A 27711-nucleotide genomic window follows, 5' to 3' on the forward strand; every position below is an offset into this window, starting at 1 on the left:
GGACTGAGGGAAACAGAAACTTCACTCTTGGAGAGCACACACAAGGTCTCTTGCACACCAGGACCCAGGGGAACAAAGCATAAGAGACTGGGCCAGACCTACCTGCTAGTGTTGGAGGGTCTCCTGCAGAGTCAGGGATGTGGCTGCAGCTCACGGTGGGGACAAGGACACTGGCAACAGCAATTCTGGGGAGTACTCACTGGCGTGAGCCCTCCTGGAAGCCACCATTAGCCCCACCCAAAAGTCTGTAGACTGCAGTGCAGGGACACCTCAGGCTTGACAAACAGGGCGGGAACACAGCCCCACCCATCAGTAATTAAAGTTTCTGATGGCTGTCATAGTCCTAGCAGGTCATCCTGAATAACTTCCAAGAATATTGAATGTATCTTTCTATCATTATAATAAATTTCCTTTTTTCTTAGATTTTTTTGGTGTGATTTTATGTTTCTTGTAACTAATCTTTAAGATTAATCATTTAATTAATGAATGTCTTGAATATAGTAGGTCTAATAAATATTTACTGTCTTGGTGTTATTACTCAGATACAATATATTGTGGGACTACAAACAGTGGGGGGTATTCATAGAAGTGACTTGAGATGATTTAACAGTGTAAAATTATTAAATATATTATAAGCATTTTTGACCTGGAAGGGACCTATGAGGAATATCTTGTTCAAATGCTCTAATTTTACAGAAGAGGGTCCAAGGGAAAATGATTTTCCAAACTTTGGCATCGAATTAGAACCCCCATTGGAATTAGAACTGTAGTCTCCTGATATCCAGTCTAGTTTTCATTTGACTGTACTGGGTTGAATAGCATCCCTCCTAATTCATGTCCACCTGGAACCTCAGAATGTAATATTATTTGAACTAGCATCTTTACATATGTAATCAAGTTAAGATGAAGTCATACTGAATTAAGGTGGGCCCTAATCCAATAAGCCTGATGTCCTTACGAGAAGGAAAAACAGAGTCACAGATAGAGACACACAGAGAATTCCACGTGATGACATAGGCAGAGATTGGAGTGATAGAGCAGCAAGCCAAGGAATGCCAAGGATTGATGGTCACCATCAGAAACTAAAAAGAGGCAAGGAAGGATTTTCCCCTTCAGGTTTCAGAGGTGCATGGTCCTGCCAACACTCTGATTTTGCCTCTACAACTCAGAGACAATAAATTTCTGTTGTTTTAAGTTACCCAGTTTGTGATACTTTATTATGGCAGCTCTAGGAAACTGATACATTACTCCATGCTATTATTTTTTAGTAGAAAGAGATTCTTCTCTGAATATCATTGAGAAATTATCCAGAAAGTTAATTCTGATGAAGCAAAGAATTTTTTTTCTGTTGTGTTCATCAGTATTAAATTTTTTACTCTTCTGTGTGCTTAGCTATACTCTTATGTCACTTAGCGGGTTACAGTATTGTTTCATCCTGGGATTTTCAAGGAAGTATGTCAGTAAAAGAGTTTGCTTTTATTATTTTTAAAGATAATTAATGGTGGTAGGTATATGAAATGTGTGTGTGTGTGTGTGTGTGTGTGTATCTTATGGGTTTTTCTATTATCTGGATATTCTGAAATATTCTACTCTTGTTTTCAGATTGCTGAAGCTAAAAGGGATGTTTAATTCTAAGTTTGGATCCGTTCCCAAGTTCTATGTTCGAGCACCAGGAAGAGTCAATATCATAGGTATTTCAAAAGTTCCTTCTCTTAATTTTTTCTTCCTTTGGTAAGGTCCAAATTTTTGTCAATACATCGGGAGAACTGAAAAAACAGAATGTTTCACATACATCTACTATAGCAAGATAAGTTTTGCATAAGGAACACTATATTTTCATCTTTCCCAATCCATGTTATTAATGTTAATTTTGTCCATTCATTTTTAAAATTTAGAAATTTGTTGAGACCCAGTTATTTACATTATTTTCATGAGAGATGGACAGATTTTTCTGTGCTGCAGGTTAAGTTTTTAGACTGCAGTGGGTAATTTTGATGGTTTTACATTTACTCATTGGATTAGAAGAATACAGGAAAACCGAATAATTCCTTGCTTTTAAAAGTGTGGTGACCTGAAGAATGAATACGTTTTATCGAGAGAAAATGGGATGGGGAACTGAGAAAAATCCAAATCAAAGGAGTATTAAAAAGAAAACTTTCTGTACTGGAAAGTGTAAACATATAAAAAAGTAGTTGGAATAATATAATGAACTCCCATGTACCCAAAATGTAGCATCAATTATTATCAACTCAGGCAGTCTTATTTTGAAGTAAATAATGGAGGATTTTAAAAATATGAGATGTTTGAGCATGGTTAAATGAGGTGGGGAGGGGGAATTGAGTAAAATCAGTGGAGAGAGACAGGTCAAAGATATCTGAAAAGGGAGGAACTTGATGGACCAGGATTCCCAAGAAGGCAAGAAGGGCTGGTGTCTATGGCATAGGAAGAGGGCCACTTTGACTACTTTTTAACAGAAGGCAGGGAAGAAAAGGATGCAAGTTGATGCAGGTAAATGTATAATTTTGGTATAGAAGGTTGAGGGAGTTCTTTTGGGGGAGTGTTGGAGGTGTTGGAAGTTTAAGGAGATGGCAGAAAGTTTGAAATAGCTTTGTCAAGGATGGGAGAAGGAGAGGACTGGGAAAAAAAAGTTTGCTGGTAACACTGAGATCTGGTTAGAGCAGGAGACCATAGAATTGTAGCAGTACCAATCTGCAAAGTTGTTCCTTTTTCCCGCTCAGCTAGTCTAAGTTGCCTGTGTTTGATCTAGGTTTGGGGTTTTGTTTTGGATGGAGGTTACAAGAGAATGACATCAAGAATTCACCAATATTGTCAGAAGGGTAGGTGAAGTAATGAACCCTGGAATCTATGCTAGGTAGAAAAAGAAAGAAAGGTAGGAGGGAACCTATAGGGTAGAAAGGGCAAAGAACTGACTCCGAGGAACAGGTGATAGGATAAACAGAGTAAGAGAAATGGCAGGATGGGAAGTTTTAGTAAAGAATTTGCTATTTGAAACAAAAATTTCACAGGTAGAAAAGTTCCAGGTGATAAGAAGGTCTGTAGTCATTACTGGATTTGTCAAGTCCACGGAAGTAGATAGCTGAAGCAGAGAGGAGGTCAAGTTTTCCAGAGGTGAAGGGATTAGGAAGCTGGGGTCTTGGGCTGGGTTGTTTACTTGGATGTTATCCAGGCATTGCAGGACTGGGATGGAGAGGGTGGAATGAGATGCAAATGTCTTCAGTGAGGAGCAGATGTCTGAGAGTCAGAAATGAAAGTGATGAAGACGAGAAAATGTGGTATGAACCTCCGAGGAAGAGGACAGGAAGAAATCCTGGAAACAACAGAGTGGGAGGAGGTCATCAAGAACTCCTTGCTATTGTGAGAGGACTGCAAAGAAGCAATATCCTCAGAGGAGAGAGAGCCAAGTTTCACTTAGTTTTGGGAGTAAGCGTTCCAACCTAAGGTATTTCCTGAATAAGTAATTCTTATTCTAGTAAATGTATTGACTATTTTCTGATTTTAAAAAAGGGGGGATTATGTTCCAAGGTAGTTAATTAGTTAGTGCTTGGGATGAAATGAATTTCAGTCTTTATTAAAAGCATTATTATATTTTCTGTTAAAATATCCAAAATGTAATCATGGTTGTTATCCTTACTTGCCAGTAGTTCATGCTCCCTCCCTGCCCCTCACCCAGGATGTTTCCATCAGTTTTCACAGAGGGAGGAATCTTCATTCTCAGAAGGCTGTCATTCACACTGTAGCCTTCCCAACAGAATCTGGTGGCTCCCTAGAGTTCTGCTTACTTACTTATTTATTTTAATTAAAAAAATTTTTTAACATCTTTATTGGAGTATAATTATTTTACAACTGTGTGTTAGTTTCTGCTGTATAACAAAGTGAATCAGCTATACATATACATATATCCCCATATCTTCTACCTCTTGCATCTCCCTCCCACCCTCCCTATCCCATCCCTCTAGGTGGACACAAAGCACTGAGCTGATTTCCCCGTGCTATGCAGCTGCTTCCCAGTAGCTATCTATTTTACATTTGGTAGTGTATATATCATACCACTCTCTCACTTCGTCCCAGCTTACCCTTCCCCCTCCACATGTCCTCAAGTCTATTCTCCACGATGGCGTCTTTATTCCTGTCCTGTCCCTAGGTTCTTCAGAACCATTTTTTTTTTTTTTTTTTAGATTCCATATATATGTGTTAGCATACGGTATTTGTTTTTCTTTTTCTGACTTACTTCACTCTGTATGATGGACTCTAGGTCCATCCACCACACTACAAAAAATTCAATTTCGTTTCTTTTTTATGGCTGAGTAATATTTCATTGTATATGTGTGCCACAATTCTTTATCCATTCATCTGGCGATGCACACTTAGGTTGCTTCCATGTCCTGGCTATTGTAAATAGAGCCGCAATGAACATTGTGATACATGACTCTTTTTGAATTATGGTTTTCTCAGGGTATATGCCCAGTAGTGGGATTGCTGGGTCGTATGGTAGTTCTATTTTTAGTTTTTTGAGAAACCTCCATACTGTTCTCCATAGTGGCTGTATCAATTTACATTCGCACCAACAGTGCAAGAGTGTTCCCTTTTCTCCACACCCTCTCCAGCATTTATTGTTTGTAGATTTTTTGATGATGGCCATTCTGACTGGTGTGAGGTGATACCTCATTGTAGTTTTGATTTGCATTTCTCTAATGATTAGTGATGTTGAGCATCCTTTCACGTGTTTGTTGGTAATCTGTATATCTTCTTTGGAGAAATGTCTATTTAGGTCTTCTGCCCATTTTTGGATTGGGTTGTTTGTTTTTTTGATATTGAGCTGCATGAGCTGCTTGTATATTTTGGAGATTAATCCTTTGTCACTTGCTTCGTTTGCAAATATTTTCTCCCATTCTGAGGGTTGTCTTTTCGTCTTGTTTACGGTTTCCTTTGCTATGCAAAAGTTTTAAGTTTCATTAGGTCCCATTTGTTTAGTTTTGTTTTCATTTCCATTTCTCTAGGAGGTGGGTTAAAAAGGACCTTACTGTGATTTATGTCATAGAGTGTTCTGCCTATGTTTTCCTCTAAGAGTTTAATAGTGTCTGGCCTTACATTTAGGTCTTTAATCCATTTTTTTTTTTTTTTTTTTTTTTTTTTGCGGTACACGAGCCTCTCACTGTTGTGGCCTCTCCCGTTGCGGAGCACAGGCTCCAGACGCGCAGGCTCAGTGGCCATGGCTCACGGGGTCAGCCACTCCGCGGCATGTGGGATCTTCCCGGACCGGGACACGAACCCGTATCCCCTGCATCAGCAGGCGAACTCTCAACCACTGCACCACCAGGGAAGCCCTTTAATCCATTTTGAGTTTATTCTTGTGTATGGTGTTACGGAGTATTCTAATTTCATTCTTTTACATGAAGCTGTCCAGTTTTCCCAGCACCACTTATTGAAGAGGGTGTCTTTTCTCCCTTGTATATTCCTGCCTCCTTTATCAAAGATAAGGTGACCATATGTGTGTGGGTTTATCTCTGGGCTTTCTGTCCTGTTCCATTGACCTATATTTCTGTTTTTGTGCCAGTACCATACTGTCTTGATTACTGTAGCTTTGTAGTATAGTCTGAAGTCGGGGAGCCTGATTCTTCCAGCTCCGTTTTTCTTTCTCAAGATTGCTTTGGCTATTCGGGGTCCTTTGTCTTTCCATACAAATTGAAATTTATTGTTCTGGGTTTGTGAAAATTGCCATTGGTAGTTTGATAGGGATTGCACTGAATCTGTAGATTGCTTTGGGTAGTATAGTCATTTTCACAGTGTGGATCCTTCCAATCCAAGAATGTGGTATATCTCTCCATCCATTTGTATCATCTTTAATTTCTTTCATCAGTGTCATAGTTTTCTGCATACAGGTCTTTTATCTCCTTAGGTAGGTTTATTCCTAGGTGTTTTATTCTTTTTGTTGGAATGGCAAATGGGAGTGTTTCCTTAATTTCTCTTTCCGATTTTTCATCATTAGTGTATAGGAATGCAAGAGATTTCTGAGCATTAATTTTGTATCCTGCTACTTTACCAAATTCATTGATTAGCTCTAGTAGTTTTCTGGTAGCATCTTTAGGATTCTCTATGTATAGTATCATGTCATCTGCAAACAGTGACAGTTTTACTTCTTCTTTTCCAATTTGGATTTCTTTTATTTCTTTTTCTTCTCTGATTGTTGTGGCTAAAACTTCCAACACTATGTTGAATAATAGTGGTGAGAGTGGGCAACCTTGTCTTGTTCATGATCTTAGTGGAAATGGTTTCAGTTTTTCACCATTGGGAATGATGTTGACTGTGGGTTTGTCATATATGGCCTTTATTATGTTGAGGTAAGTTCCCTCTGTGCCTGCTTTCTGGAGGGTTTTTATTATAAATCGGTGTTGAATTTTGTCGAAAGCTTTTTCTGCATCTGTTGAGATGATCATATGTTTTTTGTCCTTCAGTTTATTAATATGGTGTATCACATTGATTGATTTGCATATATTGAAGAATCCTTGCATTCCTGCAATAAACCCCATTTGATCATGGTGTTTGATCCTTTTAATGTGCTGTTGGATTATGTTTGCTAGTATTTTGTTGAGGATTTTTGCATTTATGTTCATCAGTGATATTGGCCTATAGTTTTCTTTTTTTGTGACATCTTTGTCTGATTTTGCTAGTATTTTGTTGAGGATTTTTGCATTTATGTTCATTAGTGATATTGGCCTATAGTTTTCTTTCTTTGTGACATCTTTGTCTGGTTTTGGTATCAGGGTGATGGTGGCCTCATAGAATGAGCTTGGGAGTGTTCCTCCATCTGCTATATCTTGGATGAGTTTGAGAAGGATAGGTGTTAGCTCTTCTCTAAATGTTTGATAGAATTCTCCTGTGAAGCCATCTGGTCCTGGGCTTTTGTTTGTTGGAAGATTTTTAATCAGTTTCAATTTCAGTGCTTGTGATTGGTCTGTTTATATTTTCTATTTCTTCGTGGTTCAGTCTCAGAAGGTTGTGCTTTTCTAAGAATTTGTCTGTTTCCTCCAGGTTGTCCATTTTGTTGGCATATAGTTGCTTGTAGTGTAATCCCTCATGATTCTTTGTATTTCTGCAGTGTCCGTTGTTACTTCTTCTTTTTCATTTCTGATTCTATTGATTTGAATCTTCTCCCTTTTTTTTCTTGATGAGTCTGGCTAATGGTTTATCAATTTTGTTATCTTCTCAAAGAACCAACTTTTAGTTTTATTGATCTTTGCTGTTGTTTCCTTCATTTCTTTTTTCTTTTTTTTTTTGCCGTACGTGGGCCTCTCACCACTGTGGCCTCTCCCACTGTGGAGCACAGGCTCCAGACGCACAGGCCCAGTGGCCATGGCTCACGGGCCCAGCTGCTCTACGGCACGTGGGATCCTCCCGGACTGGGGCATGAACCCGCATCCCCCGCATCAGCAGGCGGACTCTCAACCACTGCGCCACCAGAGAAGCCCTCCTTCATTTCTTTTTCATTTATTTCTGATCTGATGTTTATGATTTCTTTCCTTCTGCTAACTTGGGGGTTTTTTTGTTCTTCTTTTTCTAATTGCTTTAGGTGTAATGTTAGGTTGTTTATTTGAGGTGTTTCTTGTTTCTTGAAGTAGGATTGTATTGCTATAAACTTCCCTCTTAGAACTGCTTTTGCTGCCTCCCATAGGTTTTGGGTCATCGTGTTTTCATTGTCATTTGTTTCTAGGTATTTCTTGATTTCCTCTTTGATTTCAGTTCTGCTAATTTAAATATGTGTTTTCTACTTGTGAGCCACTGTTTTATTTTATTGTCTTTTTGAGGGAAGTTTGGGAGAGAGACAACTTTGAAAACCACTTCTCCATCTGTCATTGTCAATCCATTAAAAAAAAAACCCCTAATTTCTTATTTTAAAGGACACATCAATATAGAAACAAAAGACTTGCTACCTGTAATAATATGTAGAATAATATTTATTTAAAAATGTAATTAGGCAGTTGAATTGTCTTCTATTCATTTTATGTTTCTTAGTTGCTCAGTGTCTGCCATAGAACAATCACATATACAAACCTGTCCTGGCGAAATATGAGTGAGATTGCTTAGCCCGTCTTTCTTGAATTGTTGTTTTGTTTTTAAATCTGATGAATAACAACCTTCAGTTTAAATGGTAATTTGGAGAAAACATTGTGGTATAATAGGCAAAAGAAATTCCTCCTGGTGATATATAGAGGAATTAGAATGAAAAGGAGAAGAGAATAGTTTGTTTTCTAAATTTGCTTATTATATATAAAATGGTGCAGGTTAAATTTTTTTCTAGCTTTTTCTTTATCCTAGCTATGTCTAGCACATTTAACACAGCTAATCAGTGCCAAGCTAATTTGTTCGGCATTTGGTTAGGCCACAAAGATAAATAAAGACTTCACCTTTACTGAGTTCATTGGCTAGCAAGGAAAAGAGTGGGACTCACATAATGTTATTATAAGTGAGAGGGTGCTAATGGCTTCCATTGTTCATATTTTAAAAGTTAATACAAATGAGCAACAGAGAAAGGAGACAATGCATTTCTTGATGCTTCACATAACTAGTCACTAAACATAAATATTCAAAGATGATTATTAGAGTTAGAAAGTAGAAAAAATTGTGAATATTTAAAGCAGTTGAAAAATTAACAGAAACTAATAACTAATATATAATACTTATTCTAGCAAAAGTTCCTGGCTCAGATGTTAGTGAGAGAAAGCAAATTGTGTTACTTTCTGCCCTTAGTATTTTTATTTTCTGTTAAATCCTGCCTTGTGGTCATTTTTCTTGTATGTCAACTTACTTGAGATTCATATGCTAGCAATGATAAAAAATGCTTTCTCTTTATTCTAGGAGAGCATATAGATTACTGTGGATATTCTGTTCTTCCTATGGCTGTAGAACAAGATATGTTAATAGCTGTGGAACCTGTGAAAACGCACGTTCTGCAGCTGGCCAATACCAATCCCTTGTACCCGTGAGTATTTAGAATTGCTACTGTGTGTAATGGGGTGTGTGTTTGTGTGTGTGTGTGTGTGAGTCTATGTGTGTTTGTATTTGTACCCTAATGGGTTCTTTAGGAGATAACAAATTTATAATAAATCACTTAATTTATTGATAATTTGTATCTGACTTCCAAAAGAATCTAAATTTCCCTATTTAATATTTGTTCATTTTGTTCATTTACTCATTTATTTAAGAAACATTTACTGAAGACTTACTCTGTGTCTGACATTGTTTTAGGTACTGGGTCAAAAAAAAGATGAAAATAAAATAACTCTGTCTTTGCCCAGAAGGTATTTATCATCTTTTGAGGTTAACTATCTCTAGCAAAGTCAGGTCTGGGGCCTTTCTTATAGTACTAGGGCTCCCTCTAATTCTCTCATCATAGCATCTTAACATGCTGTATTGTCATTATCTGCTTACTTGCCTGTATCCCCCAGTAGATTGTAAGCTCTGTGACTTCAGGTACTGTTGCCTCTCCAATGCTCTACTCTCAGTGTCAAACATAGTGTCTGGAACATAATAGATGTATGTTTCTAGTACATATGCTTTATCAAGTTAAGGACATACTTTTTTGTTTTTAATTCTTGGTTTGTTAAGATTAAAAAAAATCATTAATGGGTATTGGATTTTATTAAATGTCTAGTCAGCATTGAAGATCAGTTTAAAAAATATTACAAATTACACCAATGGATTTTCTTTTTAAAAAAAATTTATTTTTTTATACAGCAGGTTCTTAATAGTTATCCATTTTATACATATTAATGTATACATGTCAATCCCAATCTCCCAATTCATCCCCCTGCCCCCCGCCCCTCCCCCCACCCCACCCTCCACTTTCCCTCACCAATGGATTTTCTAATGTTGAACTGTCTTTGCATTCCTGGGATAAGGCCTACTCGCTTATAATATATTATGATGGATTTGATTTGTTAATTATAAAAAAAGATCTTGGCATATAATTGCTACATTATATTTTTGGCTTATTGTTCATTGGACAGTTTGCCAGCAATAATATTCATTCATTCAGCAAGTATTTTATGTGTGTCTGTACCAAGTTGTGCAAGGTAATAGAAATTCCTGACTTTTGTATGAAACTTATTGTAAAAGATCTTTTTTTCTATTTATTTTGCATGATTGAGAATATATCTTATGTACATTTCAGATCCTTTAAAGAAAACCTTACATTATCTCAAATATAATTTTGTGTCATTTTAAACCTTTAAAACTGGGTCCCATAATTTGTCATATTGATTTACTCAGATTCATTTAACATTCCCACCATGGTGCATGTGGGAATTCCATTTTTTTTCACAAAAGCAGAGCCTGCAACAGACTTGGAAGGAGGTGTTTGGGAAATGATCCCAGGAGCAGTATTAAAAAAGGATGGAGACTGAGTTAGGGAAGCAGAGGTGAATTATCAAGGCAGGTAGCTCCTGCTGTAGGTAAGGGGCTTCATTCCACCTGGACCCCTAGGAAGAATGCAGCATGCCTCCCAGAATTGTCCACATATTGTCTAGCATGCATTGCATAATTTCTTTATTCATCATTGGTGGACATTTAGATCATTTCCAGCTTTTGGCTATTATGAATAATTCCGCTGTGAATATTAGTATACAAATCTATGTGTGGACACATGTTTCGTTTGGTAAATACCCAGGAGTGGACTGTCGGGTTATCTTTTTAAGAATTTGCCTGTTTTCCAAAGTGGTTGTATAATTTTACATTCCTACCACCAGTGTATGAGAGTTCCAGTTGCTTCACATCTTTGCTAACATGTCTTTTTAAATTATATCCACTCTCATAAATGTGTATTAGCATCACGTTGTGGTTTTTAAGCTATGTTTCTAATTCTGAAGGGGCTGGCACTTTTTAGCTTTTGCTTTGATGTTTCTCATCTAGCTTCCTACATTTGTGCAAATTCCCTCCTCTACTTTTCCTAGTATACCACCACCCCTGTCCCCTGACTCGTTCCTGGTTTTCTTTTCTTTGTGGTGACTTCCAAGATCTGCTTATCTAGGAACAGAACTCATTTAGGTTTGCTAACATAATCTTTTCTACTTTCCAAATTCTGTGACTTCTTGTTGACTCTAGGCAGTAAATTTTAACTCCTGTGGGTGATACTAAAGTGCTTGTGAGCTGGAGTCAGACTGTGTGTGTCCCTGGAGAGTCACTAAACCTCTCTGAGCCTCCAGGAAAAGCTCCCCTTTCCACCCTAGTGTGCTGACTATAGAAATTGCTGTGTGGTCAGGCCATTCAAGATGGCTGTTCTCTTGCTCTCTGTACATCCACTGCTCCACCAGTCCCTGCTTCACCTGTACCCTAATTATAGAACTTAATCAGTTACTACCCCTGTGCTTGCCCCCTACCCCAGCTGCTGGTTTCCTTGGTAACTGATGAGCTAGCCTGACCTCAATTCCACGTATAAATGGTAGCTTCCTTCTCCCCAAGTAGCAAAGATTGCTGCCATGTCTTGCCTTCTGTCTGCCGTACACAATGGGGTGTTGCTCCAGGATGTTTTGCTGCAGACCTGTAAGATGCCCTATCCAATGAACCATTGATGTCTCTGTCACTGTCTCCAGCCTCTTTTTTCGGTCTCAAGCCTGGGCAACTACAAGGTTTGCAGGCCTGCGGGGTGCAGCCCAAAAGATGCCCTCTTGGCCTTGCATCCCACCTCATATTACACACCATCACATGACAGTGGTATGTGATCATGATTTGTGTTCATGCTGTCTCGGCTAGATTACATATGCTTAAAAGATAAGCCCTTTGCCTTTTACCTTTATATTCCTGTGAATGCCTTGCACACTTAAGTGGTCATTCAGTATTTTTCTTAGGACATGATGTGTCCATGTTATTAAGATAATGCATGGAAGGCACCTACCACAGTGACTGTCACATAGTAGATATTTAGTAAACTATATGAAGAGCACTCAGTCAATATGGGGAATGTTACTTATTTCCTCACATTTAAATTGATTCCCCCCCATTTCACATATTTTGTTCTTTGGCTGATTTAGAAGCCTACTGTCTTTCATTTTGAAATAACTTTTGACTTTCAAGGAAGTCACAAAAATAGTATAAAGAATTCCCACATGTCAACTGATGTGTCCTCAGGGCATCATTTAACTGTTGTTAATTTTGATCATTTGGTTGAGTTGTCTGCCAGATTACCATAAAGTTACTATTTTTTTTCCCTTTGCAGTTAGTATCTGGTGGGGAAGTACTTCAAATTTATATAAATATCTTGTTTCTCATCAAATTTTTACTCAGTAATTTTAGCATCCTTTGATGATTCTTTCCTGAAACAATTATGGAGTTTGCCAAATAATGATTTTTCAATTTCTGTCATTTCTTCTATTAGTTGACATTTTGCTCTAAGGAATAGCTTTCCCTTCTTCTTCATTTAGCTATTTATTCATTTGTTATTTTATATCAGTGTAGATTCATGGAATCTTATTTTATTCAGTGAGTTATGATCCATTAGAACCATTATTTGTTTTGTTTGTTCCTTCTTAAACTGTGCAGATGTAAAATCTGATGGGTGGTAGAAAGTGTGGGGAAAGGAGGCTTTGAGTACTTCTGTTCTAGTAAGAGGTGTGCCAAACAGCAGGCCCAAAGGATAAGCATTTATGTGGTTTACAGCAGCTTAATAAGGACCATCATGAAATAAAAAGTGGGTAGATTATGCTAAAATATATTGGGTCCTCTCCCTTTCAGGAAATAAAAAGGGTCAGTTGAAAGCAGTTTAGTTATTAAGGTCACTACAACTTCTCTTAATTTTTAGCAGCTGGAGATGTTTGTTGTTTTTGTAGACTGTGAAGTACGAATATGGGAAGTAAATGGAAAATGAAATTTCAGTGTCATTGTCTTGGCACAAGATGGCAGCAGTTAGCCATCGATTCTGTAGCGCAAAGCCTCTAGAATTAACGGTGTCATTTGCTTTTGCAGGGACTTCAGTACTAGTGCTAATAACATCCAGATTGACAAAACCAAGCCTCTGTGGCACAACTATTTCTTATGTGGATTTAAAGGAATTCAGGTAAATCAGTTTATCAGGCACCTACTAGCAGTTGAGGTTATGATGTGTATTATATCAAGACATTTTATTTACTCTATCATTTTTGTTTCCTTTCAAGGCTAACTGATGTTTCTGTTCTGTTTTGCTAAATAATGTATTTCAGGGAATTGGGTAGATGTGACTGTTTCTGGGTGGTGTTCATAGGGGGCTGTAGTGACTGTTCATAAGGCAGGTGCAGGTGCATCTGACAGATACCTTTCTAGTTTTCAAATCTTTGTTCAAATTTTCTTTCGAAAGATACATTCTAGTAACATTATTTACATTTTGTTCTAGGGATGTATAGGTGTATATTGTAATACGATTTAGAGCTGGACAGCCCTGGGTTTGAATCTGGGCTCTACCCTGCTGTGTTGATTTAACTTCTTAAGCCTCAGATTTGTTATCTGTGAAAGGATGTTATTATTATCCCAGCAAATAATTGTTGCAAGGATTACACAGTGCTTGACACATAGTAGGCACTAAATAAATGGAAACTTGGTATTGTTTTCTGATGCATAGTCCTGTACTCTAATTTCTGATGTATAGTCCTGTACTCTAATTATCATTGTTCTGGTCTTAGACTTCCTTCCTTCCTTCCTTTCTTCCTTCCTTCCTACCCCCCCCCTTCCTTCCTTTCTTTCTCCCAGACACATGGTAACAACTTACAGGGAAAGTTATTGGCAGGTTTTAAATCTTCAAATCATTTGGCTTGTCACATGCATTAGTGAGAATTACAGTATTTGGAAGCATTTGCTTGGCAAATGCAATTTCATATTCCTTATAGCAACATGCCTTTTGTAGCATATGGATAAAGTGACCTAAAGAACAAATGTTGCTTTGTGTTGTATTTGAGAATTTCAGGTCTTACAGCTTTCCTTTTCGATTTGACAACTTATGTGCAAAAGCAGGTCTGTTTAATAAATGTTTGGCAGAGAAGTAATTTAAATGTTAGCCTGTTAAGAATCCTTCAAATTCAAATACTAGAAAGTTCCAGAGGATAATCTGTTTATATTAAATTGAACATGTTATCCTTTTGGGATAGCGCTATTACTGAATTTGGCAAAACCCATTTGCATTTTGAATCTGTTGTACATTTTAATTTAAACATTGCGTGATAAGTTTGTAAGTATGATTCACATTCAAGACACCCTGTGGATCAGTTCATGGTTAAATATATAGCATTCTCCAAGGATTTTTTTTTAAACCAGCTGTCGGATGTTCTGTACGAAAGGGCATTGGCAACAGCAGTATTTTAGTTTATAATTTGTTTGTATTTCTGGAAAGGAAATTTTTAGGTGGTTTGAAATCAAGAAGAGAAGTACATCCAACCGAATCTCTTCTTTTGTGGTGGATGAGTTTTGCCAGGTCAGGGGAAAAAAGACAAAAAAAATAAAAAGGAAAAAATCAGTCTTTTATTTGCAGAGTTTTGTTGTTACTTTGGCTATTCTAACTAGTTTATTGAAGTTTCTCTGAAGAATAATATGTATGATGGAATGCATAATTATGTAATATAATAGTATTTTTACTTTGGTCTTGAGCCGTTTGAGTAATTTGTAAACATGATGGTACTTTTTCTTGAGGAAGAGATGACCTTGAATTTATTTATTATTTATTTTTTTTGCGGTACGCGGGCCTCTCACTGTTGTGGCCTCTCCCGTTGCGGAGCACAGGCTCCGGACGCGCAGCCTCAGCAGCCATGGCTCACGAGCCTAGCCGCTCCGCGGCATGTGGGATCCTCCAGACCAGGGCACGAACCCATGTCCCCTGCGTCGGCAGGCGGACTCCCAACCACTGCGCCACCAGGGAAGCCCTGAATTTACTTTAATTTTTTGAATTTGTTTTTAATCCTAAACTACAAAGGATATGATATGATATCATCCTAAGTGTCCTCATCCTAGGTATTCATCTAAGTATCCTAGAGCTTTCCATCTTGAGATCAGAGTCTGATTATTTCTTTGGACTTTCCTATTTGTAGAAATAGAATTTCCCTGCTTTGTTTAGAGTCTGCATTCTCATTTGTGGCTGAATTCTAATTTGGCTGTCTTGAAAGCTACCATATGGCTAATTTGTATCTATAAACCCTAGTAAAAATCTGGATTTCCTCATATAGCTGACTTACATTAAATCACAGTGACAGTATGCTGGCCCGGGTTTCTGACCACAGTGAGAAGTTCTCAACCAGAAATCAGAGACCTGGATCCTACTTCCAGCTCCCTATATGTGATCTTGAGAAAGTCTCTTAATCTGCTGGTGCCTAGGTTTTTCCATAAGTAAAACAGAACTGAGAAAGTTTGGAAGGTCCTCTGAAGAAAAGTATTCCATAAAATACTCCATAGAAACAAACCACGGCTTAGTGTTAGACTTTTACAATGACAGAGTGTTGGGATGTGCTACACAGAGATTTAACCTGCCTCACTAATAGTTGTGTATTTCTTGTCTTGCTACTTGAATTATAATTGTTTAATATTTTTCCATATTTGTTCAAATCAATTAATATTCATGAAAAAAATCATTCAAAGCAATTTTAGGAAATCGATCAGTAGCTTTTTGTTCAACAAAGTAAAAATTAATCTTCAGATTATAGTGCCCTGTGGCCAAGAGCCATTAAATAAAATGTCATGTATGGACTCGGCTAGATTGAGTTGCACAAGTTGTTTCTATAAGTAGCATAATAAGTCCATTGATAGACTTTTGCTCTCTGAGGAATGAAAGAACTTTCCGCTACTCCTTGAATCCAACCAAAGTTACTAGGGCTATTTTTCCTTCTATTCTTAGGAACACTTTGGTCTTAGTGACTTGACTGGAATGAATTGCTTGGTCGATGGAAACATCCCACCGAGTTCTGGCCTCTCCAGCTCCAGTGCTTTGGTCTGTTGTGCTGGCTTGGTGACACTCACAGTGCTGGGCATGAACCTATCCAAGGTAACCAATTTGAATGAGTTAGCCTGACAGAACCCGTTCTTTCTAAAGTATTAGCATCCGAATCTCAAAATTAGAACACCTTTCTTTAATTGAAAAATTTTGTCTTACCTGAAAGGACTGCACACGTGGGCATGCATTGTAACTTAAGTTCTGCTTGTGATAAACCACAAGGTAGTTGGTACCTTCCAAAGAGTAAGCAAACACGTGAAGAGCTGTATCAAAATGCTCTTAGATTAACTAGGGAGATTGAATGCATGGTTATCTTTTTAGATCACCTCATTAACAAATTAGCTTTAGAGAAAGAAATTCTAGACTTCATAATTGGGCCTACTTATTTTCACCCAGAACCTTCAGGTAAATACTTGACAAGCAGTGGGTAAAAAGGGTAAAGACCAGGAAATAAAGGAACTGAACAGCATATCTGTTTATGCCAGCAGCTTAGTCACTGAAACAGACTTTTAAAAAAATTGTTGCACTGCAAAGAGGAAATACTTATTTAAAGAAGACATAAATCCTACAATAGGTCAGAAAGCCTCAACTTTACAAGTACACATAAATCTCTGACTGCAGTTCAGAGCAGGTGTGCTCAGCTTTAATTAATGTTTTGGAGTTCTGGTTCAAATAAAATATTATCATAGGTCCTTTTTTTATCTCATGTACATACACTACCAAGTTTACAGATGGTTTAGGAATAGAGATTGGGCATCGGGCAGATCAAGAGAAAGTCAGCCACATGCTTTAGTCTTCAGACTGCTTAAACTTTCACTTTGAAAATTTTGTATGTAAGAGAAAAGAGAAAAATGAAGGAGAAAGCAAAGGCTCAGATAGAATTCTCTTTAGCTGTCATGTGTAACTATACAGGAATTAGTCCTTTGTAAGCAATGGCTCATTTGGAGGTAGGGTACCTTATTTGTTGTTATTTGTTTTTTGAGAGGAGAGAAAGTAAGGGAAAATAAGTCCTTATGTAAAATCTGCTTCCACTGGCACTGTGTTTAATCCGATGGTTTATTTGTTTATTCATTTGTTCATCATTCAGCCCTTACTTATCTAGTGACAACTTTGTGCCAGCTAATGTTCAAGGCATTGGTGATATAATAGGTATAGTTTTAACCCTCATAGTACTTATGATCTAAAGAGGGGAATAGAAACATGTCAATAGGCAACAGTAAGAGAGTGTGATAAGTGGATAAGTCGTGTGCTATGGGAGCAGATCTAATCCACATTTAGAGAACATAGGACATCTAAGCTGAGACAGGGATTAATAGATATTAGTCAAGAAATACTGACAGCATGATAACACTGATAACATTGGATAGGCATGTTTCAGGCGGAGGAAATATCATGTGAAAATATCTAGAGTAAGAGTGATCATGGCTTGTTGGAGGAAATATAAGAGGCTCAATTTAGCTGAAGCTAAATTTGAATGACAGGGTAGGAGACCAGATGCTGGGCCTTGTAAACCAGTGTTGAGGAATTTGGGCTTTATCTGGATAGCAGTTTGTAAAACCATTGTAGCTTTCAGGAAGAGGATAACACAATCATATCTATATTTTAAAAAGACCACCCTGGCTGTATTATAAAATTTAGATTTGAGGGTAACTGTATTAGCAGTAGAGAGATGCCACTTCTAGGGAAGTGGCAGTGATAATGGGGAGAGAATTAGATGATAGATTTAAGGTACATCTCAGACAGAATCAATAGGATTCGATTGTTGATTGGATGTGGGACAGCAAAGAGTCAAGGATTATACCCTGGTCTCTGGCTTGGTGTGCTTCAGTGGGATAAGGAATATAGATGAAAAAATAGGTTTGAGCGGAAGGCAAAATGTTGAGTATGAGGAGTATGTGGGCACACTGATGGAGTTATACTGTTTAGTTACAAACAATATCTCTGAAAGCCAGGAGTAATATTTGGACTTGAGGTGGTCCATTTGAGAGTCATTAGTATATAATTGTTTTTTTTTTTTTGCGGTACACGGGCCTTTCACTGTATGGCCTCTCCCGCCGCGGAGCACAGGCTCCGGATGCACAGGCCCAGCAGCCATGGCTCATGGGCCCAGCCGCTCTGCGGCATGTGGGATCCTCCTGGACCGGGGCACGAACCTGCGTTCCCTGCGTCGGCAGGCAGACTCTCAACCACTGCGCCACCAGGGAAGCCCTATAATTGATTTTTGAAGCCATAGGAGTGGAGGAGAACATCCAGTGGAAGAATGTAGGCACAAAGTTAAGGAAGAATAAGACAAGTTCCACAAGCATGAACATTTGAGGGATGGACAGAGGAAGAGATGTCTACCTGAAGAGACTGAGGAGTAATCAGATAGGAGGAAAACTAGAAAGGATGGGCAACAGCAAAGACAAAAGAATATTTCATGAAAGGAGTAGCAGTGGTGTCAAATGCTGCTGAGAGGTTAAGTAAGATGAGGATAAGAAATATCCATTGATTTCAGCATCAAAGAAGTTGAAGAAAACTTTGGCAAAAGCAGTTTAAAATAGGAATGGATTGAAGGGTTTATGAGAGGTGAGAAAGTAGAAAATTTCAGTGATACAAGAAGTCTAGATATGCCTGGAAAAAGAGATAATCTGGTGTTTGTGGTTGGGGCTGAGGTCAAGGAATTCATTTCTTTTTAAAGGGAGGATTGGTGAGATTTATTTTTTGCATTTTTCTGGCTTTCTGATGGTAGAATATTTAAGGGAAAAGAAGAAAAGATAAAGAAAAAGAAACATTGAACCTTTGGAATTAATTCTGGCTGTCTCTGTGTTTCAAAGTCAAAAATAGCAAATGTATTGGATATAAAAACAGACACATAGATCAATGGAACAGAATAGAGAGCCCAGAAAAAAACCCATGCATATACAGTCAATTAATTTACAACAGAGGAGCCAAGAATACATAATGGGTAAAGGACAGTGTCTTCAGTAAATGGTGTTGGAAAAACTGGATGTCACATGCAGAAGAACAAAACTGGACCACTGTCCTATACCATACACAAAAATTAACTCAAAATGCATTAAAGAGGTGAATGTAAGACCTGAAACCATAACCAGAAGAAAACATAGGTGGTAATCTTGACATTGGTCTTGGTGGTGATTTTTTTGGATTTGACAGCAAAAGCAAAGGCAATAAAAGGAAACAAAACAAAACAAAAACAAACAAACAAAAAACAAATAGAATGACATCAAACTTAAAACCTTCTGCACAGCAAAGGAAACCATCAACAAAACGGAAAGGGAAGCTACTGAATGGAGAAAATATTTGTAAATAATATATCTGATGAGGGGTCAATATCCAAAATATATAAAGAACACATACAACTAAATAGCAAAAAACCCAAATAATCCAATTAACAAATGGGCAGAGGATCTGAATAGATAGTTTCCCCAAGAAGACATACAGATGACCAAAAGGCACATGAAAAGATACTCAGCCTCACTAACCATCAGGGAAATGCAAATCAAAACCACAGTGCAGTATCAGCTCATATCTGTTAGAAAGGCTATGATAAAAAGGATAAGAAATAATAAGTGTTGGTGAGGATGTGGAGAAAAGGGAACCCTTACACACTGTTGGTGGGAATGTAAATTTGTATACAGCCACTGTGAAAACAGTATGGAGGTTCCTCAAAAAAATTAAAAATAGAACTGTCATATGGTCCAGCAATTCCAATTCTGGGCATTGTATTTATTTGAAGAAAACAAAAACACTGACTCAAAAAGATACATGCATCTCCATGTACACTGCAACCTTTTGTACAACAACCAAGATAGGGAAATGGCCTATGAGCATTGATGGATGAATGGGTAAAGATGATGTGGTGTATATATATACAACGGAATATTATTTAGCCATAAAAAGAATGAAATCTTGCCATTTGTGACAACATGGATGGGACTTGAGGGCATTATGCTAAGTGAAACAAGCCAGACAGGGAAAGACAAATACTGTATGATTTCACTTTTATGTGGTATCTAAATAAAAATAAATAAACCAAGCTCATAGATACAGAGAACAGATTAGTGGTTGCCAGAGGTGTAGGATGAGGGGTGGGCGAAATGGGTGAAGGGAGTCAAAAGGTACAAACTTCCAGTTATGAAATAAATAAGTTATGGGGATGTAATGTATAGCATGGTGACTATAGTTAATAGTACTATATTACATATTTGAAAGTTTCTAAGAGAGTAAAACTTAAAAGTTCCCATCACAAGAAAAAAAATTGTATAACCATGTATGGTGATGGATATTAACCAAACTTGTGGTGATTTCATTTCATAATATACACAAATATTGAATCATTATGTCGTACACCTAAAACTAATATAATATATGCCAATTATACCTCAATTTTTTAGAAATTAAAAAAACAAAAACAAATGTACTTTACCCGAACTATCTGACTCCATTGCCTAAAGGGAACAATATGTATATCCTAGTTTTCCATGCTAGTCTAAGTTGTACTGACAATTCTTATATTTTCTAGGGGCTGAGCATAATTGTTTGGAGAGTTTCTTTGCTGTAGTAAGATGGAATCTTGACTGAAAGGAAGCCCCTAATTTGTCCAAAGTCTTTAGTTAAGTGCCAACTGTATACTTGACTCATAAAAATCATAGAACACGAGACTCAAGGGACTTTAGAGATGAGCTAGTTCAAAATCTTTTTTTTTTTTTTGGCTGATGTACAGTATCAGTCAGTGTCTCCATAGGAAACAAATGGCACACAGGGTATAACTGAAAGGAGTTTAATAGACTATTTACAGAGGTGTGGCCAGGATCAAGAGAACCAATTAGGAAGAGTTCTCTTTCTAAGCCAGAAGCCATTATACATCAGGAGCTGCGGCTATAGAGTAATGTTGCCAGAAATGCATCGAGGTAGGGAGAGTGAGATGGGTGGGAATAGCAGTGAATGGTGATGGGCCAGGGGAGTAGTTCACAGAAGTCAGTCTCCTGGGGTACAGAGAAGTGTGAGAATGGAGGGACAGGAAGGCAAGCAGAGAATAGCCCACCTATCTGATAAGAAATTGTCCTGCGAGACATTGGTAACTAATGCCCTTCCAAATGATAAATAATCCCCTCCCAATTATATGTAAATTCAGTACCCGATTCAACTGCAGACAACAGTTACTGCAAATGGGATATGATAAATAGATGTGGATCTTGTTAATTTACTAATAAACTAAATGTTGCATGACTGAAACCAGTAAAATAAGATGACTAGTTACCCAGAAAGTCTGGAAGACAAATTATGAATCAAGATGTAACTGACAGAAGAGTATGATGTAATAAAAGACCTGTGAAATAGAAAAGCTAGAGACTCCTGGTTTCAAAATGACAGAATAAAGACATATCTTCTCTTTCTTTACCTCTCATTCATTGTTCTTTTCTCAAAAAATCATCCCCAAACAATAGGGAAAACAAGAGAAGAAGCTCCATCTTTGATAAATCAAGCAGACATAAATAACCCTAAACCACATGATACAAAGATGGAAAGTGGGTGGAAGGATGGTGCATGACTTCGCACAGTAGAAAGATCAGAGCCAAGTGCCTGTGGAGGGAGGTGCAGATGGAAAGCAAGCTGACTCACAGCTCTCTGGAAAAGCTTAGGAATTAGAGGCACTGGGTATCATAGGAAGCAGGGTGACATGGTGGGTGGGAATTTATTTGAAAGTCTTTATGAGGAGCAGTTAGACCCTCAGAGTCCACTCTTACCTGGCTAAATAAAGAGATCTTTCCCCCCATCTTTGCAAGGGTTTCTGGAGAAAGAAAGATTATCTGGACTTGGGGACACTGAGCACTGAGAAAGGCAGGACCAGAATAGAATTGAAAACTGGGGGATTAAAGGGTATTCTGCATCTGAAAAGTGCAACTCCCTTCCTCTGGTCAGCTCTAGCATACTGGCAGCCTCACCACTGCACACCCCACCAGGAATATTGAAAGATCCTTCTCAGAGGAAATTGAACCATCCTAGAGAAAAGACCTATAGATACTGATGTTTGGTGACCCCCTTCCACAAAAATTCTCCAGCTACCCTATGACCATATCAGAAGCCCATTTACAAAGCTTTTAATCAGCTTTTTAGTGACTCACTCTTAAAGATGATAGGGCATCAAAAGATAGTTGGACTTTGGAAGAAAGCCTCCAACATGAAGTAAACAAAGAGAAAAGGAACTCAGAGGAAACAGACAATGGTGAGAGCAGAAAAATCCTTCAAAGAAGTCATGGTGTCCTCAGAGAGATAACAGGAAATGTTGCAAAAGAATGTTGCTTTAAAAAAGGAACAAACAATAAGAAAGAACTTTTGGATATTAAAAAATGATAGCTTAAATAAAAAGTTCAGTAAAAAGATAGGAAGAATTCTGATAAAGTAGGAAAAAAAAGAGATGGACAGTAAGAGAGAGAAAGGTAGGAAAACTTATAGATAAATTCCAAAAATACAAGGAGAAACAGAGTAAATGGTCATTAGAATAATAATATTATTATATTAATTATATAATAATAATATTATTATTGTTATTATTTTTGCCTCAGCCTGTGGGATCTTAGTTCCCTGACCAGGGATTGAACCGAGACCATGGCAGTGAAAGTGCCAAGTCCTAACTACTGGACTGCCAGGGAATTCCCAGAAAATTATTTTTTAGAATAACATTTTGCCAAAATGAAAACATGTATTCTCAGTTTGAAAGGTGCTCATTGGGTATTCAGCATAATAATGAAAGAAAAACAAACCAAATTATACCTCAGTTAAAAATTTTTTTTAATTTAAAAAAAGGAGGGCTTTGGTGGCACAGTGGTTGAGAGTCCGCCTGCTGATGCAGGGGATGCGGGTTCGTGCCCCGGTCTGGGAAGATCCCACATGCCGCAGAGCGGCTAGGCCCGTGAGCCATGGCCGCTGAGCATGCACGTCCAGAGCCTGTGCTCCACAACGGGAGAGGCCACAGCAGTGAGAGGCCCACGTACTGCAAAAAAAAAAAAAAAGAAAAAGAAAAATGAAAAAAATTTAATTTAAAAAACGAAAAATAACCCAAAGTACATCGTCTGGGAATTTTGAAACTTGAATATTAGTAGAAAACAGTAAAAGCTGATTGAGAGAGCACGAGAAAAGAAGGGAGAGATCACAATCAAAGGAACAGGAATGAAAATTACTTTATTAAAAATAGCTTTGGAAGATAGAAGGCAACAAAGTAATGTCTTCAAAATATGAATGAATTTTAGCTTAGAATAAATGAATTGATCAAGTTTAAGGATAGAATAAAATAATCTCAAACATGCAAAATCTAAAAGTCTACAGCATGTAATCCACCAAAACTAGGGAGTAAACCAAGAAAGAAGATGACATGGGAACTTGGAGATGGGAAATCTAATACAGCAGAGAGCAGTTGGGTATTTATAGAACACTGGTGATGAGAAATCGCAACATAACATCCGTGACACCCAGAAGCTTAGAAAACACTGTGCAGATTAGAACCCGAAGAGGGAGGGAAAAAATGGAATTGATAAATCTTATCAGGAAAATAAAGAATTGATAAATCTGACACGTTTGAATGTGTTGAATATGGATTTAACCAAACTTTTTCAGCATAAATTTGTGGAGAAAGGTTGGGTGAAAGGTGAGTGTAAGACAGTTAAAATTCTCATTTACCATAATAAGAAGGCAGTAGGTGAAATTTAACATGGAATACCTAGGAGATAGTATTTCACTCAGATTATTTGATAATTTAAAGCAAGAGCTAGTTGAAAGTGTTTGACTCTTGGCATACTGCATTCGGGATGAGGGTGAGAACTAGGGATTGCTTTTGTTGATGTCAGCCTTTTAGCTCCTTTGATCTTTTAGATTATGTGCATATATTCTTTTGGTAAATATTAAGAAAAGGATAGAGAGAAGGAGTGAATGAAATGAAAGGTAAGAGGGGCAGTGGATGACCCGAATGACTGCCTTTGGGGGAACTGGAAGATGAAGATATGAGAAGAGATTCAATGAGTCAAATTTAGAGATTGAGGACAGATGAGCTGCTGGACTTTGACCAAATCAGAAAGGCCTGGGGAGAGGCTTGTTGATGGGTTTTGGGTGAATCTAAGAATCCAAGAAAATACAGGCATCTTTCACTTAACAGCAGGAATCCATTCCAAAAATTAGATGTTCTGCACAAAATCATTAAGTGGAGGCCTATTTCTTATTATTTTAAGTAGGAAAAATTATAATGCATTGCTCTTCAACTCAGAACCTCTGATGTCCTACAGTCTTACAAAAACACAATAAAAAGTTCCACTAAATAAGTAACGGAAATACAATGAAAAATACTTAAAACAGTTTTCTTGAACATCAAACAATTAATATGGTTGTTAACAAGTTTGCATAGTAGTGCACTGTGTCTCCTCTGTGGACACCTGGTATCCCAGTATTGCACACACTATTTTATTACCAATGTTGTATGGTCAGGCCACTCAAGATGGCTGTTCTCTTGTTCTCTGTACGTCCCCTGCCCGACCAGTCCCTGCTTCACCTAAACCCACATGACTGACCTTCCTGCACATGACTGACCTTCCTACATACATGCCCCACGCCCCAGCTGATGATTGTTGTTATCAAAGGAGTGGTGAGGGGCTTGCCCTTCTACTGGTTTCCCTGGTGACTAATGAGCCCACCTGACATCAATTTCCCTATAACTTGTATTCTCCCCTTCCGCTCCCCCCGCCCCGCCCCCTGAACGAAGACTGCTGCCACCATCCCCTGCACACGGTAGGGTGTCGCTCCAGGACCCTGCTTCGGACTTGTAAGCTCCCCCATCCATTAAACCATTGATGTCTCTGTTGTTGACCCTGGGCTCTTTCTTCAGTCTTGAATCTGGGCAAGCACAGGCCTTGTAGGCCTGTAGGGTACAGCCCAAAAGTTGTATTTAGGTTTGGGGATATAAGTATATTTTTTTCTTAAATAAACACCTTTCAAAAAGTATTGTACTGAGAGAGATATAAAGTCTATGCAGTCTGAGTATCAAAATCCAAGAGATGTTCTATCAGCAAAATGTTAGTTGGGGAGGCATCCTGTAAGGTATGTCCCTAACTTCACTAGTTCAGGATTCAGGTTGCTGTAGACTTAGGTCTTGTTTCTCTGTGTTCTTGGAGTTGTCCTCGGAGGCCAAGAAGAAAGGACCAAATTCCTCTTACAGATCTGAGAGACAGCTGGCTGGCTTGGGAAACAGGTTGCAACTCTAAAGGCTAGCCTTGGATAGGAAAGTGTGTTTGGTTGGCTTCTACCCACAAAATCTTCCCTCTGCTGGGATCTTGGAAGCAGCCATTCAGTGACATTTATTGAACACCTACCACATGCCAGGTATTGTTCTAGGCACCAACTGTGAATAAAATCTGCGAAGCCCCTGTTTTCAAGCCCCTGCTTTCATGCCGTGGAGCGGCTGGGCCCGTGAGCCATGGCCGCTGAGCCTGCGCATCTGGAGCCTGTGCTCCGCAACGGGAGAGGCCCCAACAGTGAGAGGCCCGCGTACCGCAAAAAAAAAAAAGATATCTGCTAGAGCTAGGAAGAAAAACAGGCTGTGGAAAGGGGAAACTGCTATTTTAGATAGGGAGGTAGGAGAAATCTTCTCTAAGGAGGAGACATTTGGAGAGAGACCTGAGGGAGTGAGCAGAGAAGGGAGGCGGAAGGAACAGTAAATGCCAGAGACCTAAGGTGAAAGGCTGCTTGTCACGTTCCAGGAGTAGCAGAGGCCTGTGAGGATGGGATGTGGTGAGGTGGGGAGAGGGCAGAGTGGTCGAAGGTGAGCTGAGAGTGGTGGTTAGAGGCCACATTGTGCAGAGTCTTCTTTGGATTTCATTCCAAGCCTAACAAAGCCTTTGGAGGGGTCTGAGCTGAGGATAGCAAGATAGGATTTACATTGATTTCAGTTCTTTCAGCTGGGACTGCCACACTACGTTATCCTGGCAAGGGAGGAAACAAGTTTTTAAAAAAGAAAAAGAAAAGAAAAGGAATGGTCAGTGACATTATGGAACATAAATACACATAGTGGAATACTAACGGAAGACTTAATACCTAAGTATCTATCTCATCCCAGGTGTGAAATATTTTATACGTAAATGGGAAATAGGGTTGTAAGAGTGGCTCCTTGGTAAAGTTAAACGGGGAAGATTTTAAGTAAGTGGTGAGTTCTAAAAAAATTTTAAAGGAAAGGAAGGCTGTGTCTTGACACAAAGTACTGGGAGGGGCCCAAGGGCATTTCAGGCAGAGTGAACCCATAAGTGCATTATAACAGTTCTTTGAGCCAGACTTATAAATATGTGTCAGCTGAGGCCTAGAAATTCTTATGCAGCCTCATGAAATTCCTTTTAAAAAGTTATTTGACTACAGGGATGTTTCTAGTTGCTTAAGTCCCTGAACAGATTCAGTTAACTTAATTTCAGGGGCAAATTAATTGTGTAGACATGGGTTGATACTATTTTCAGAGGAGGGTTTTTGAAGTTTGAAATCCATACTGTGCAAGAGACCATTGAGGTTCAGAAGCAGAGTAACTGGAATGTCCGAAGTTCTGTGCCAAATAAGTCCAAGTTTTTATTTTATAAGTTTATAAGGCCTGTTTCCTTGAGAAAGTTTAAAGATAATTTTTCTTTGCATATAGCTACATTTGAGTTAAATATTTCTTGGCCTTCAGAAAGAGACCTTGTGCTTAAAAAGTAAAGGCATTGTCTACATTACAAAATGAAAAGACTCTCACAATTATACAAAGGTTTAAACTACGATTTAAAGATTTTAATGGCACTTTGCTACACAGTATAAGAAAAATCAGAAAACAATTTGCACTGTCACTAATTATTATGTTTAGAAGTCCATGCAAAGGCATTGTTTCAGTTTGCTTAGAATAACAAAAACCTCATCCATATAATGGTTAAGGAAAATAGTAGTTTAAAACATTCCAGCCAGATGTTGACTGCTAATGAACTGCAGCAGCCTGGCCTCTGAGAAGATGGTAAATCCAGAGTACAGTCTTCGAAAAGAATCTCTTAATTAAGTGTTGAACATGGACTGAAGCCATGTCCTCACTGGTACAAAAACCAGGAGGGCTTAGAGTGAGTACTGGGTGGCCTGTGTTTAAAAATGTTTGAAATTTTAAGTTACTATTGTTAATTAGTGAATATAAGACCATTCACATGGTATTCTCAGTAAAAAAGAACCAAGTTTCTTTCAGTTATGTGGGATGGTGTTTGTATCTCTGGTTATATTCTTTTTTAGGAGTAGGATTGGACATGGAATCTTTCATTGAATGATTTGGAGTGATTTGGCTTCACTTGGATGATGTGACTAAGCTATTTGATTGCAGGTTAGAAGCCTTGCTTCACAGAGGTTGTTTAGGTCACCTCTGTTTTTCTTCCATTTCCTTTCTTAGGCTAAATGCATGTTTACCTTTAGCATAAACGAAGGCAAACAAGACTAATTAGGGAGAAGCAGTTTGGAGGAATATGGGTCACTGTTTCCAGAGTGGTTTCAAATGAAACCATTATTGCTGAAAATTCATATGCATGCCTGGTTGTGTTATGAAATTTTGTTGTGCTTCTTAGATTCTTATCATTATTATAGTGATAATTATTATTATATCTTATCATTATAAGATATAATATCTTATCTTATCATTAAGATAAGATATCTTATCATTAAGATAAGATATCATTATCTTATCGTTATATTATTATTCTTATCATTATTATATTGATATA

The 27711-nt window shown here is 38.0% G+C and overlaps 1 protein-coding gene across 7 annotated transcripts in view; it reads left to right on the forward strand.

The window, feature by feature from the left end:
- GALK2 (galactokinase 2) overlaps positions 1–27711 on the forward strand; it is a 139251-nt gene that overhangs the window by 23921 nt on the left and 87619 nt on the right. For 5 of the 7 annotated variants that reach the window (XM_067746466.1, XM_067746499.1, XM_067746460.1 and 2 more), the window contains 4 exons: positions 1603–1691; positions 8875–8998; positions 12976–13066; positions 15860–16006. In XM_067746466.1, coding sequence (XP_067602567.1) covers positions 1603–1691; positions 8875–8998; positions 12976–13066; positions 15860–16006 — 451 coding nt within the window. Of the gene's footprint in view, positions 1–1602; positions 1692–8874; positions 8999–12975; positions 13067–15859; positions 16007–27711 lie in introns of those variants that run through there. The other 2 variants (XM_067746484.1, XM_067746510.1) reach the window with 2 other exon arrangements.

The sequence above is a fragment of the Pseudorca crassidens genome, chromosome 1, assembly GCF_039906515.1.
Source record: "Pseudorca crassidens isolate mPseCra1 chromosome 1, mPseCra1.hap1, whole genome shotgun sequence".
Taxonomy (NCBI): Eukaryota; Metazoa; Chordata; class Mammalia; order Artiodactyla; family Delphinidae; genus Pseudorca; species Pseudorca crassidens.